A 13,245-nucleotide genomic window follows, 5' to 3' on the forward strand; every position below is an offset into this window, starting at 1 on the left:
TTTCTTTTATACAAAATTGTCATTTAATAAGATATGTCTCACACACAGCATGGCTATACTTAGAATTATACCACAAATCCCGCTCTGCTATTCCTCCCAAATATGGGGATACCACATGTGAGACTTTTTTGCAGTCTAGCTAGAGATAGGGACCAAAATCCAAAAGAGCATTTTCAGGGACATAAATTGGGTATCTAATTTTAGATGTAACAGGAAGGTGGCAGTATAGTTTGGCATGTGGACATCAGTAAATTTCAAAATCCAGTATTTACCATAGTGAGTCTTTTACATTTTTCCTTTTTTCCACATTTTTTGAAAATGCAGAAATATTTTTTTTTTCGAATACAAAAATTGTAAATTAAGATGTTTATTTCGCACAGCATAAGCATGCTTAAAATTACACCCCAAAACACATTCTGCTACTTCTCATGGGTATGGAGATACCACATATTAGGAACGTTTTTTGCAGCCTAGCAGCATACAGGAGTTCAAAAGCCAAGGCACTTTTCAACTTTTAGGGAGCATTAATGGGAATGTAACTTCCTGACTACCCATCAGTGGTTTGAAGACCCTGGACTAATAGCAAGAGTAAAAACAAACACTCACAAATAGACCACATTTTGGAAAGAAAGCACCCAAAAACTATTCGTAGGAGGCATAGGGAGTCTTTTGAATATCTAACTCCTTGCCACAAGTTTTAGAAAAATGAAGAAAGACATTTTTTTTTCATAGAGCTCTCAATACAAAGCTATTCATAACACATAGTATTATGGACAGACTTTGAATTACATCCAAAAACTGTTACTCCTGGGTATGGGGATACCACATATGTGAGAAAATTTTGCAGCTTAGCTCCCAAAATTCAAGGAGCACCTTCAGGCCTTTAAGGGGCATAAATTACACATCTAATTTCCTAACTATCCATCACATTTATGGAGGCACTGGCGCAGGACAGTGGAAACACCCAAAAAATTACCACCTTTTGGAGAGCAAATATCCCAAGGTATTTTTTAAGAGGCATAGTGAGTCTTTTTAAGATTTCAGGTTTTTTTTGTCACAAGTTTTTGGAAAATGCAGAAAAATGAAAATTAGTTTTCTTACACAATGTTGTCAATTTAATAGGACATTTCTCTGAAGCAGCATGGTCATACATAGAATTACACCCCAAAACACATTCTGCAACTCCTCCTAAGTATGAGGATACAAATATGTGGGAAAAATTGTCACGCTTTGGACTGATTATGTACCAGTCATTGTATCTTTTGTTTCACAAATCAACCAACATTACATCAAAAACAGTGTACTGCAATGGTTCCCTCTGTGGGAGTGGTCAGGAAATATAGTTTAGTGTAGCTTCACCTACAGCAGTTCCTATTCCTATAAGCCAAGCAAGCCTAGAGTATTATCTGAGAAATGCGCTCTTCACTGGCCAGGAAGTAAATACTACGGTCACCCTCTGGCTCTATCCTTCACTCTAACTCATATCTTTAAATCTCTCCATTTCTACTGGCACCTTCCCTAACTCTCTAAAACATGCGCTAGTCACCCCCATACTTAAAAAGGCCTTACTGGACCCCACCAATCTTAGCAATCTAAGACCCATCCTGGGGCGGACTGACCATTTGGAAACTCAAGCACTGCCCAAGGGCCGTGGTCAATACGGGGCCCCATGAGATGCCCCTGGTACCTTTTTCATAGGCTTTTTTGAGTTTGGGCAAGGACACAGGGGCCCCATGATCCCCTATTGTCCGGGGACCCCATGAGTTGTCAGTCTGCCCCTGAACCCATCTCTTTACTCCCTTTTGCCTCCAACTCCTTGAACGTCTAGTCTACAACCGGCATAGCTGCCACCTCATTGAGAATAACCTTCTCAGTCCCCTAAAGTCTGGATTTTGCCCACAACACTCCACAGAAACTGCTCTCCTAAAACTCACAAACTACTTACTAACTGCTGTGACGGTCGCGTTCTCAGACCCCCAGCCCTTCTCACCGACTTGTGACCGAAGGACTAGCCAATCTAAAACCGCGCTGTCACGTGCGTAACAAAGCCACGCTCAGCTGCAACCTGCACAAAGATTTTCCAGCTCACTGGACCACAACCTATGTGCCACAGTCTGAGAGCGATTGTGACTGGGTCAGGTTAATTACGCAATTAACCCTTCACACTGCCACCACCGCCTTTTTGTACGACGGAGGAAACTCGCCAATCTTAGCAGTAACACTATGATGTTTGAATAATCGTCTGTATACACACTGTATACTGTGTGTTTTAAACCTCTATATACAGGCAGATGTATATAGAGGTTTAAAACACACAGTAGCACTCTTCAGAGACAGGGATTCTTAGTTTGCATTAAAGACCTTCAGAAACAGTTCAACACTTTTCAGAAAACAAGATTTATTACTTAAAAGGTCAAAATGGTGCAATAAAAGTATTTACAGAAAAAGATGTAGCCTATATATATATATATATATATATATATATATATATATATATATATATATATATAAATACAGGTAGAATATATGCCGTAAGCCTTGGTTTAAGCAGCGTTCAAGTGTCAGAGCAAAAGGGTGCCTTTTCTCCCAAAGTTGGTTCTTGACAGGGGCGGACTGACCATTCGAGCACTCGGGCACTGCCCGAGGGCCTGGGGTTAGTAGGGGGCCCCATGAGATGCCCCTGGTACCTTTCATAGGCTTTTTTGGGTGTAGTTTGAGTGTGGGCAAGGACACAGGGGCCCCATGATCCCCTATTGCCTGGGGGCCCCATGAGTTGTCAGTCAGCCCCTGGTTCCTGATGTTAAAAAAGGAGAATTCTTCAACTTATCTCTCTCAGGCCTGACAGCCTTTTTCTAGTCCACCAGCAGGGTGTCTCCTTAAAACAGAGAACCAATTGCCTCATGTGGGGAGGGTGTTTAGGCGGGGAACTCTGCTATGACCAAATTCCTATTTTAAGTTATGAAAAGTGGTTTTTAAATGGGGTGCATGTTTTACAGATATTCTTGAATGTGTTTGAAGTCCAGTGATTGACGGGTTTATGGCTTTACGATTAGCTTCAGAGCAAGAGTTTGCCAGACACCCTGGCATCAGCTAATTGGGTTTACAACCATGAAGGATATCCAACAGGGTCCCCCAAGGTACTGTCCTTGGACCTCTCCTATTCTCGATCCATACTTCTTCCTTGGGTCAGCTGATAGCTTCCCAAGGTTTCCAATGCCATTTCTATGCTGATGACACACAAATCTATATTTCTGCTCCTCAGCTTACCCCATAAGTTTCCTCAGGTATCACTGATTTACTAACAGTTATATCAGACTGGATGTCACACCACTTCCTAAAACTCAATCTATCCAAAACTGAGCTCATAAGATTTCCTCCCCCACGTGCCTCTTCCCCTGATTTCTTGGTCAGGATCAAAAGCACCACTATCAACCTCAATCTCTACACGCCTGCTAGGGGTAACCCTGGATTCTGAACTATCCTTTCAGGCCCACATCCAATCCCTGTCCAAATCATGCCTCGTCAACCTCCGCAACATATCCAGAATACGCCCCTTTTTAACCAATGATACCACAAAGCTCCTAATTCACTCCCTGGTTATCTCTTGCCTCGACTACTGCAACTCCCTCCTCATTGGCTTACCTTTACATAGGCTAACCCCCCTCCAGTTCATCATGAATACTGCTGCCAGGCTCATGCACCTTACCAAACGTTCAGTGTCTGCTACCCCATTCTGCCAATCCCTCCACTGGCTTCCACTTGTCCAACAAATAAAATTCAAAGTACTAACAGCTTACAAAGCATCCACAACTCTGCCCCCAGCTACATCACCAACCTGGTCTCAAAATATCAACCAAACCGCTCTCTTCGATCCTCCTAAGGCCTCCTGCTCTCTAGTTCCCATGTAATCTCCTCCCATGCTCGCCTCCAGGACATCTCCTGAGCTTCTTCCATCCTATGGAACTTCCTACCCCAATCTGTCCAGCTATCTCCTAATCTATCCACCTTTAGACGATCCTTGAAAACCTCTCTCTTTACAGAAGCCTATGCTGCTTCTACCTAGTAAACTGCCTTTTATTTACTCCATCAGTTCAACTCCCACAGCTATTACCTTTTGTATCACTCAACCCTTCCTCCTAGACTGTAAGCTCTAGCGAGCAGGGCCCTCTGTTTCCTCTTGTACCGAATTGTGTTGTAACTGTAATGTCTACCTTCATACTGTTGGCACTATATAAATCCTGTACAGGAGGCTTAACAAAGGGTGAACAAAATAGTTCCCATGGTTCCATGATTGTAAGCTCCAAGGAGCAGGGCTCTCCTATCCCTCTTGCATTGAACTGTATTGTTGCTGTATTGTCTCCCTTTATATTGTAAAGCGCTGAGCAAACTGTTGGTGCTATATAAATCTTGTATAATAATAATTTGTCTGCAGAGGATGGCTGGAACTAGTGTCTTGCAGGAATGTAGTTAGTGGAGCATTCAGATGAGTCCGTTCAAGCAGCAAAAAGAGAACTTACAGAACAGGGTTAGCACATGCAACACTACACTGGTGTAGCAGTGATCAGGATTACTGTGGCTAGCTGCAGTGGCTCTGGTACTGGTGTGGAAGTGATCAAGAACACGGTTGCTGGTTTACACTGGTCTGGTGACATTGGGGCTAGTGTGGCAGCGTTCAGGAACACTACTGCTGGCTTACACTGGTCCGGTGACATTTGGTCTGGTGTGGTGGAGATCACAAACATCGTTTCTGGCTTGCACTGGTCCGGTGACATTGGGTCTGGTGTGGTGGAGATCACAAACATTGTTTCTGGCTTACAGGGGTCTGGTGACACTGGCTCTGGTGTGGCAGTGATAAGAAACACTGTTCTTGGCTTACACTGGTCTGATTACACTGGCCCTGGTGTGGAGGCGGTTTGGGACACGGTTGTTGGTTGCACTGATCTGACAACACTGACTGGTGTGCCGGCAATCAGGGACACAGTTACTGGCTGCACTATTCTGGCATCACTGTACTGGTATGGTATTATACTGAGGTAACTAGCTATGTGGCTAGTGATCAGGACACTAGATTGCTGCACTGGCATACAGTGTTATCAGAGCTGCCAGCCAGTGTTCCTGATCACTAGTCACCCCAGTACAATGTCACCATAGTGAAAGTATACCACAGTGAGGTGTGTCGAGGATAAAATTTACCAGGGTATTCATTGCTTATGTTTTTACAGCTTCTCCTGGTACACCCAACCCTTATCTAGGTCATATTCTAAACAGTTACAAACAATCCAACGGGAGCACAAAACACACGTCCAAGAGTCCAAGGTAATTTAATGGAAAAATGTAATCCAAGCAAAATAGAGCCTCTATTTTGCCATGAATCAATTTTATAAATAAGTTGCCTTAATTGTTTGGCTCTCTCATTGGATTGTATGTGTCTGGATTCTCAACTCCTTTCCCTTCCCCCTGATCGGGGGTTCCTGTGAAGTGCTGCTGAACCACTGCCAGTGTGCTCAGTGACAATTTCAGTGACCCTTAAAAAAAAAAAAAATCAGAATACAGCACCCTGGTTGTTCTTGTGTTTGGTTTAGTCTAAACAGCTGACTGGCTTTTTTCTAGCTGTTCTACAACGGACCTAAAGACTACTTCAGTGGCAGGCAGCTAGGCAGGTTTTTATTTATGGACACAAACACATGGCAGAGTAACTTCTTTCAGTTTTTGGTGGATACTGGTTAGCCGAGTCACCAATTAGCCTCTCAGGGATTTTTCCGGTGAACTCTGTCTGCCATTGGACCTTACCTCCCCTGTTCTACTAACACAGCAAGGAAAGGCTAACACCTACTCCATTTTCCATATAAAAAAGCCAGGCAACTATCATTTTCAGAAACTGCTAAGGCAGACCCAATGTTTCTTCCATAACAGGTTTTCTTTAAGACTGAAAAAAAAAACCCTCAGACATGTTTCCATCACACGGTTGGCTGAGCATTTTAGAATTTCTGTGCACGTGTGCCGCGCAGCTCATCCAACAGCTGGATTCGCCCTCGGGCTATAAGTCGGGAGCTGTGGACCTTGTTGCCCAGAAGGTAGAACATGCTGAAGGAGAAATAAAAATCTGAAAGCAGAATGGAGACTCCCGATTTTACAAATGACAAAAAAGACCTATTTTAAACAACGCTGCCATAAAATTCCTGTAAAAGAAGAAGTTATTAATTGATTCACCACCGTTCCTCATCTTCGCTCTCTTTGCTGAAAAGCTACAGTGGTAACTCTATGGATCTAACAGCCAGATGCTACATCACTACTGTGTCCTGCAGTGGCATAGTGGCTGGTGGGTGGAACTACATATGGCGGGAAACCAGGAATCCAACACAAGATTTTTCAGCCAGAGCAGCTCTTCAGTGATGGTGGGCAAGAACTAATTTTGTTACAAAGTTTTTATTTTTAGTTTATTTATTTCTCAACAGAGTTAACTTAAAGCGCTGAAATGACAGCGACATTGTGCAAAAAAACACAACAGGTCAGCTGTTAGTTTATTGTGACCACTGCAGTTAGCTGGTGAGGGCTAAATAATTGCTATGAGCTCCGGCAGCTGGTGCAAACCCACTACTCTGTTAAGTGCCTTACTGAAGAATCCAAATTTATATTATATTACATATGTTGCATTACAAGTCTCCATCCCCCTTAGGTCTGTGTCAATGGCCTTTTGTTCACTTCAAGCAAATTTTTCATTTAAAAATGCTTTCTATATGCACCTGCACCTTACTCCACATACACTACCCAGATGCTGCATCAGAGGATGGATTTATGATGGGAGTTAAGCTGGCTATAGACCGTTCGAATCTCTGTCGGTTCAGCAGCCTGCCGGATTTTACACGCGATTATCGCTAGAGGCTGATATAGCCACTAGCAATAATCATGGTCTTCTCCCGACGAGGACTGCTTCCCCCACCAGGGGAATACAATGGCTCAGCTGGAGGGATTCCCCTTCCCAGACTGTCTGTGTTGTTGGGGGAATCAAGTGGTTACGGGAAAGAAATTCACTTTGTGTATGGCCTGCCTTAGGAGCTACAACAAATCCAAACAATGATTTGATAAAACATTCTCACCCTCCAACAACTTCAGCAGTGAAAGAGGGAGCCAAAAATATTGACCACTCTGGATCCCATCTGTAAAGCCATTTTATTTCCTATTTCTAAAACTTATGTCACTTTATTTCACAGGACATAGGGATTCCAACAGTCTCACCCCTAATTGTAAAACTGCTCAGGTTATTTTTAGACATCCATTTTTAGATGCCACCAATCCAGAAAGATTTTTTATATCTAAAATGTCACCAATAACTTACTGCTCTGATCCTGCTATAATCTGTGACTGAGGGGGGAGAATGTTAATTTACCAAAATTTACCATGATAAAACCTGCAGTTCATATCAGCTCTCCACACACCATCCTAGCCGTCATTAAAATTTCACAAAACGAATATAGCTACAAACCTCATTCAGAATGCTCTCTGATTCTAGAGTAAATAATAATCTTCTCCTAACCACTTGCTGCCCCTTTGGCCGTATGTAAAGAGCCTGGATTTCAAGTGGTTAAAATAATCTCATGGCTGTAGCTGCAGTCAAGAGCTTGGTATAATTTTTATCAGCCGATGACTGACTTTTCAAATCTTTTACTGCATTGTAAAAGGTGTCACCCAAAGTAGTCTGTGGGTCCTCCCATTCCTCCAGAAAGCCCAGGAACATGCTAAAAGGTTTCCTGGATAGAGAGCAGGGGGAGCTCAGAGAACATATATTCCCTGATGATCTCTGCAGTGAATGAACCTGGAAGCAATGATCATTTTGTCACTTCCGAGTTTAGAGTAGTTATTCCGATCTGTACTTGGCTAACTTTTGGGGAAACAAAAGGGGTCTAATAAACCCCTTATGTCTCAATAAATAGTCCCTGTCATCTGATATTGCTATTACATAGGGAGCTTGTTAGCCCCCTTGAAATTAAATCAAAATAGATACATATAAAATAAAAATACATTTTGAAAGCAACCCTGTCATCCCTAGCACATACGCAAATATAAACGTGCACTTAGGTCACACGTGTGTATGCAAATAGCAATTGCACTATGTATGAGAGGTTTGGCCACAAACGTTATCAAAAGCAATAATTCTAGGGCTATAATTCACAGTTAACTCTAAAATAATAAACTGTAAAAGCTTTTAAAGCACCCTATGCTGAAATTTTAAGGTTGAACATGTATGGTATCTATTTACTCAATTAAACCCCTTTTTTATATTTTTACCAAAAATTGTGTTTTATGTTGTTCCCTAACCTCATTTTGGTGCATTTCTTCCTGAAAATATTTTATAAACATTTGTGCAAACATCGTGCAACATAAAAATTGCACCTGCTCTTATTTTATTTTACAGGGCCATGGTTTTAAAAAAAAATATGTAATTGTTGGGAGCCTTTAAGTAGCTTTCTTGCAAAAAATCTAGATTTTAATGTGTGTGAAAATAAAAATAGGCTGAAAAAAATAAAGTGTTCAGCCTTGTCATCTTTCCATCTAGGCCAGACTACCTTCTGTATGTACTACAAAAACATGCAACGAACCCCATTTGGGTCAACCATTCAAGGATTACTCTAAAGAGTCATTCCTTATTTTTATTCATATTTCCATGGATAGTTCAACAAAGTGTTATAGATAAAACTCACTCTGCCAATTCCTCCAGACTGCGATATATGTCGTCATCGTTTTCTGCTGTGTCTTCCGAGGGAAAGGGCCTGCAAGAGACAAAACACATCATATGCATGGAACACAAGAGAGAGGGCTGCTCTTTAAGGTTAAACAATAACACGTAAATAAAAGACTGATATTAGCAGAGATTTATGGAATCGGATGAGAAAGAGAGACAGACATATCAAAAATAGATCTGACACTATAGATAGATATAGGTAAGGCAGATCAACATCATAAATAGAAAACAAAGATATTAGAGATAGATTGATAGATCATCAAAGATATTAGATGACAGATAAGATACATGTTGTCTGCTCACTTTTTATTTACATTGACAAATTCAATTAGGCGCACTTAAAGCAGTGCTCCAGGCTCCCCCCAAAAAATTTTACATTTAAGAACAACTATCTGTCCAGGGATCCAGCAATGTTCTCACCCAACCAATTCTTCAATTGGCCTTGGGTGCAGAGGCTGGCATTTGGAATAAGAAAAACCGGCAGTGAAGCCTTACAGCTTTGCAGCCGTTTCCTACTGTTCATGCGTAAAGTGCACTGCGCTTTATGAATGGTCAGACAGGTTTCTGGAACCTCTGAAGTATCCCAGAAGGTTGCGGGGGAAGGAGGAGGGCCAAACTTCCGGCTTAGATCACCGCAGCACATCTGACTGAAAGTGGAAATGGGTGCCTGTCAAAACCAGGTACCCATTCCATCCAAAAAGTGCCAAACATGGCAATGGAGGGGGGGGAGGGGGGGAGGATACAGAAAAACAGAACTTCCCCTTTTGGGTGAAGTTCCACTTTAATATGAATACACATTTATACAAGTTATTACCTAAAGAGAACTAAAATGTTTCAGAATGCAGGCTCCATTTAAATTGCTAAATACAGAGGTGATACAGAAATGTACTATATTTTGACTGTTCTGCCTCTCCAGTCTAAGCACTGCAAGTGTGATCTCTATAACTGATCCAGTTGTGGCGAAATAGCTGTAACTTACTGTCTTCGTTAGAACCGACAGACAGTAACTCAATCCAACTGACATCCAGCAGATTGTAAAGTTTTCATCCAAAAACTTATTACAGATCATAACAGATGAACATCAGATAGATCAAAAAAAAAAATCACAGTCTGTCTAGTTCCAGTAGAATATAGTACATGTGATGAATGGAGGCTAAAGCATGAAAAAGAAGGGTGGTACTAACTATACAGAGCATCCCCTAGCTACAGAGTGAGGTAGGGACCAAATTATTGAAGACAAACATGTGTAACATGATAGTCTCCATTGAAATCTATGATTTCCAATATTAAAACAATTGAGAATCAAGTCCAAACATTAAGTGAAGGTACACCTAAAAAAAAAAAGAAGAAGAAAGGGGAGAACAAAATAATAATACAAATATTAACATACTGTAAAACGTGAAAGTTACTACAGATGTCTGTAAGAAGGTACAGAAGACAGTTTATATCTTCAGAGGAGAAAGCAGCCACATGCACCAGTCAAGATCCAGTGGGCCAGTGGAACAACTAAACAGGTGTACCAGGGTACAGATGCAGGAGAAGTGTGACCACATGCAAAGGAAAGTGTGTCAGAGTCGCAGGATCTAAGGGGCCACCCGGTCTTCACCAAAGCCACTGGAGGTGTGGATGACGTGCTGTGAGGCAGCCCCCAGGTTGCGGCTCTCTAACCCCCGTGCGGGCACAGTGCAACCAAATCGCATGCTGGAAGGATACGGGTAAGCAAAGGATACTAAGAACCAAGGTAACCTATTACCACACAGGTGCAAAGGCTTAATAACACCTAGGTGCAGGGCGGATAGGGAGGAATCCAAGCAACTGGAACAGGAGGAAAAACCCAGTGCCGGATCGATGTGCATGGCAGCGCAACAAACTGTGGAAGACCTCCTGACATTACCCAGACATGTTGCTTATGATGACTCAGCCTAGGTCCAGGCGTTGGTCACATGGCCCCCTGAATTGTTGGCAAGCCTTTTGTACCCTTGTCTCTAGCGAGAAGCAGGAATATAAAAGGCATCTCTGTTAAGGGATGGTATATGGTCAGCTATACCCCTCAATTTAATACAATTCGTGATGAGAACTCCATTGTACAGATATCTCCCCCACTTAACACCCCATGTCCACAGATACACTCAACATTTTCCTCATTCAACCCTGCTACTATAGACGAGGTTGCTAATTTTTTTTTCTAACGCCCATCTGACCACCTACCCCCTGGACCTTGTAGCCTCTCAAATATTTACTTTCTGGCTCTATCCTACACTCTATAACTCACATCTCCAATCCCTCCCTCTTTACTGGCATCTTCCCAAACTCTCTAAAACATGCATTAGTCACCGCTATACTTAAAAAGGCTTTCCTTGGACCCCACCAATTTTAATAACCTATGCCCCATCTCTTTGCTCCCCTTTTCCTCTAAACTCTTTGAATGCCTGATCTAAAGCCTTTCCCATGCAGGAGCAAATTAGATCATGCTTTGATGGTTTTTTGCCTTCGTCTGGATCAACTGTGGGTGTAGGATTATAACTTTTTTTTTTTTTTTTTTTTTAATGGTTGAACTGAATGGACTTTTGTCTTTTTCAGCCAGACTAACTATGTAACAACCGAGTAACCATCTCATTAAGAATAACCTTCTTGATCCCCTTCAGTCTGAATTTCGCACTCAACACTCCACAGAAATTGCTCTCCTAAAGCTCACAAACAATCTAACAGTTAAAACCAATAGCTTCTATCCTGCACTCCTACTTCTGGACCTTTCGATTGATTTTGAAATGGCTGACCAACCCATCCTCCTTTGGTCTCCATGAATGTACTCTTCGTTAGTTCTCATCCTACCTTTCCCACCACACCTTCAGTGTCACTTACAATTCTACTTCCTCCTCCCCTCTTTCTTTCTCCATTAGGGTCCCCCAAGGCTCTGTTCTTGGACCTCTCCTATTCTCAATCTAAACCTCCTTCTTTGGTCAGCTGATAGCATTCCCATGGCTTTCAATAGAATTTCTACACTGACGACACCCAAATCTATCTCTCTGCCCCTATGCTTACATCAGTCTCTTCACGCGTCACTAATTTACTGATGACATATCAGTCTGGATGTCACACCACTTTCCTCAAACTCAGTGTATCCAAAACCAAGCTCTTAATATTTCTTCCCCCACATGCTCCTTCCCCTGACTTCTCTGTCAAGATCAATGGCACAACCATCAACCTGTCCCCACATGTCAGAGTGCCAGGTGTAATCCTGGACTCTGAACTCTTCCTTTGGCCCCACATGTAATCACTGTCCAAAGCTTGCCAACTCAACCTCCGCAACATTTCCAAAATATTCCCCTTCCTAACCAATGACCCTACAAAGCTCCTAATTCTCTCCTTGGTTATATCTATCTCTTGCCTCGACCACTGCAACTCCCTCCTCATTGACTTACCTTTACATAGGCTATCCCACCTTCAGTCCATCATGAATTCTGCTGCCAGACTCATCTACCTAACCAACCATTCGGTGTCTGCTACTCCTCTCTGCCAATCCCTTCATTGGCTGCCACTGACCCAACAAAAATTCAAAATACGAATAATTTACAAAGCCATCCACAACTTGGCCTCCAGCTACATCACTAATCTAGTCTCAAAATGCAAACCAAATTGTTCTCTACTTTCCTCCTAAGACCTCCTGGTCTCTAGCTCCCTTGTCACATCCTCCCATGCTCGCCTCCAGGACTTCTTCTGAGTGTCCCCCATCCTGTGGAACTCCTTACTGCAATCTGTCCGACATCTACTCTGTTCACTTTTAGGCAATCCCTGAAAACCCTTCTCTTCAGAGAAGCCTATCTCGCCTCCACCTAACAACTGTATGTCCACTTTCTCCATCAGCTCATCGCCCACAGTTATTACCTTTTGTATAGCTTTTAGATTGCAAGCTCTAACTAGCAGGGCCCCCTGATTACTCCTGTATTGAATTGTATTGTAACTGTACTGTCTGCCCTCATGCTGTAAAGCACTGCACAAACAGTTGCCGCTATATAAATCCTGTATATGATAATGAGTGTAATGAGAAGCAGCTGCAGGAGTGAGGATCTCCTCTCCTCTCTCTGTGGCTCTCCTGCTTGAAACTTCTGTAGTGCCAGTACAGGTGCCCAGGGTATATGATAAGGCATCTCCTATTATGTTAAACAGATCAAAAAGCTTTGATCTTTCAAGAAACCTATTACTCTGATCACCTAGAATAGTATAGTCTTGTAGCTTTTTAGCTTGATCCTTGGGGTATACACAAACTAAGCATATTTTGGCACAGGATTTGTCATAGTCCTTCTCCACATATATCTATGTGTTGATAAAACTGGAGTATAATGTGCCGTTTGGCCTGTGCACTCCCCGCCATGCTTACTTGAAGACAAAATGGAATGTGGGCTGTCTTGAAGTGGATGAAGTGCATGCATGTGATCATCACTGTTGCACTTGTACAAAAAGTCAGCAGTGCCCCTGAAGAAATCTTGCTTGACAAACATGTTGGG

General features: G+C 42.3%; 1 protein-coding gene across 10 annotated transcripts in view; it reads right to left on the reverse strand.

The window, feature by feature from the left end:
- Positions 1 to 13,245, reverse strand: part of VAV2 (vav guanine nucleotide exchange factor 2) — a 351,081-nt gene that overhangs the window by 115,983 nt on the left and 221,853 nt on the right. For all 10 annotated transcript variants that reach the window (XM_089685277.1, XM_089685271.1, XM_089685270.1 and 7 more), the window contains exon 4: positions 8,700 to 8,768. In XM_089685277.1, coding sequence (XP_089541403.1) covers positions 8,700 to 8,768 — 69 coding nt within the window. The remainder of the gene's footprint in view (positions 1 to 8,699; positions 8,769 to 13,245) is intronic.

Source organism: Staurois parvus, unplaced genomic scaffold (genome assembly GCF_062004578.1).
Source record: "Staurois parvus isolate SC_StPar_1 unplaced genomic scaffold, SC_StPar_1.0 ptg000365l, whole genome shotgun sequence".
NCBI classification, from domain to species: domain Eukaryota; kingdom Metazoa; phylum Chordata; class Amphibia; order Anura; family Ranidae; genus Staurois; species Staurois parvus.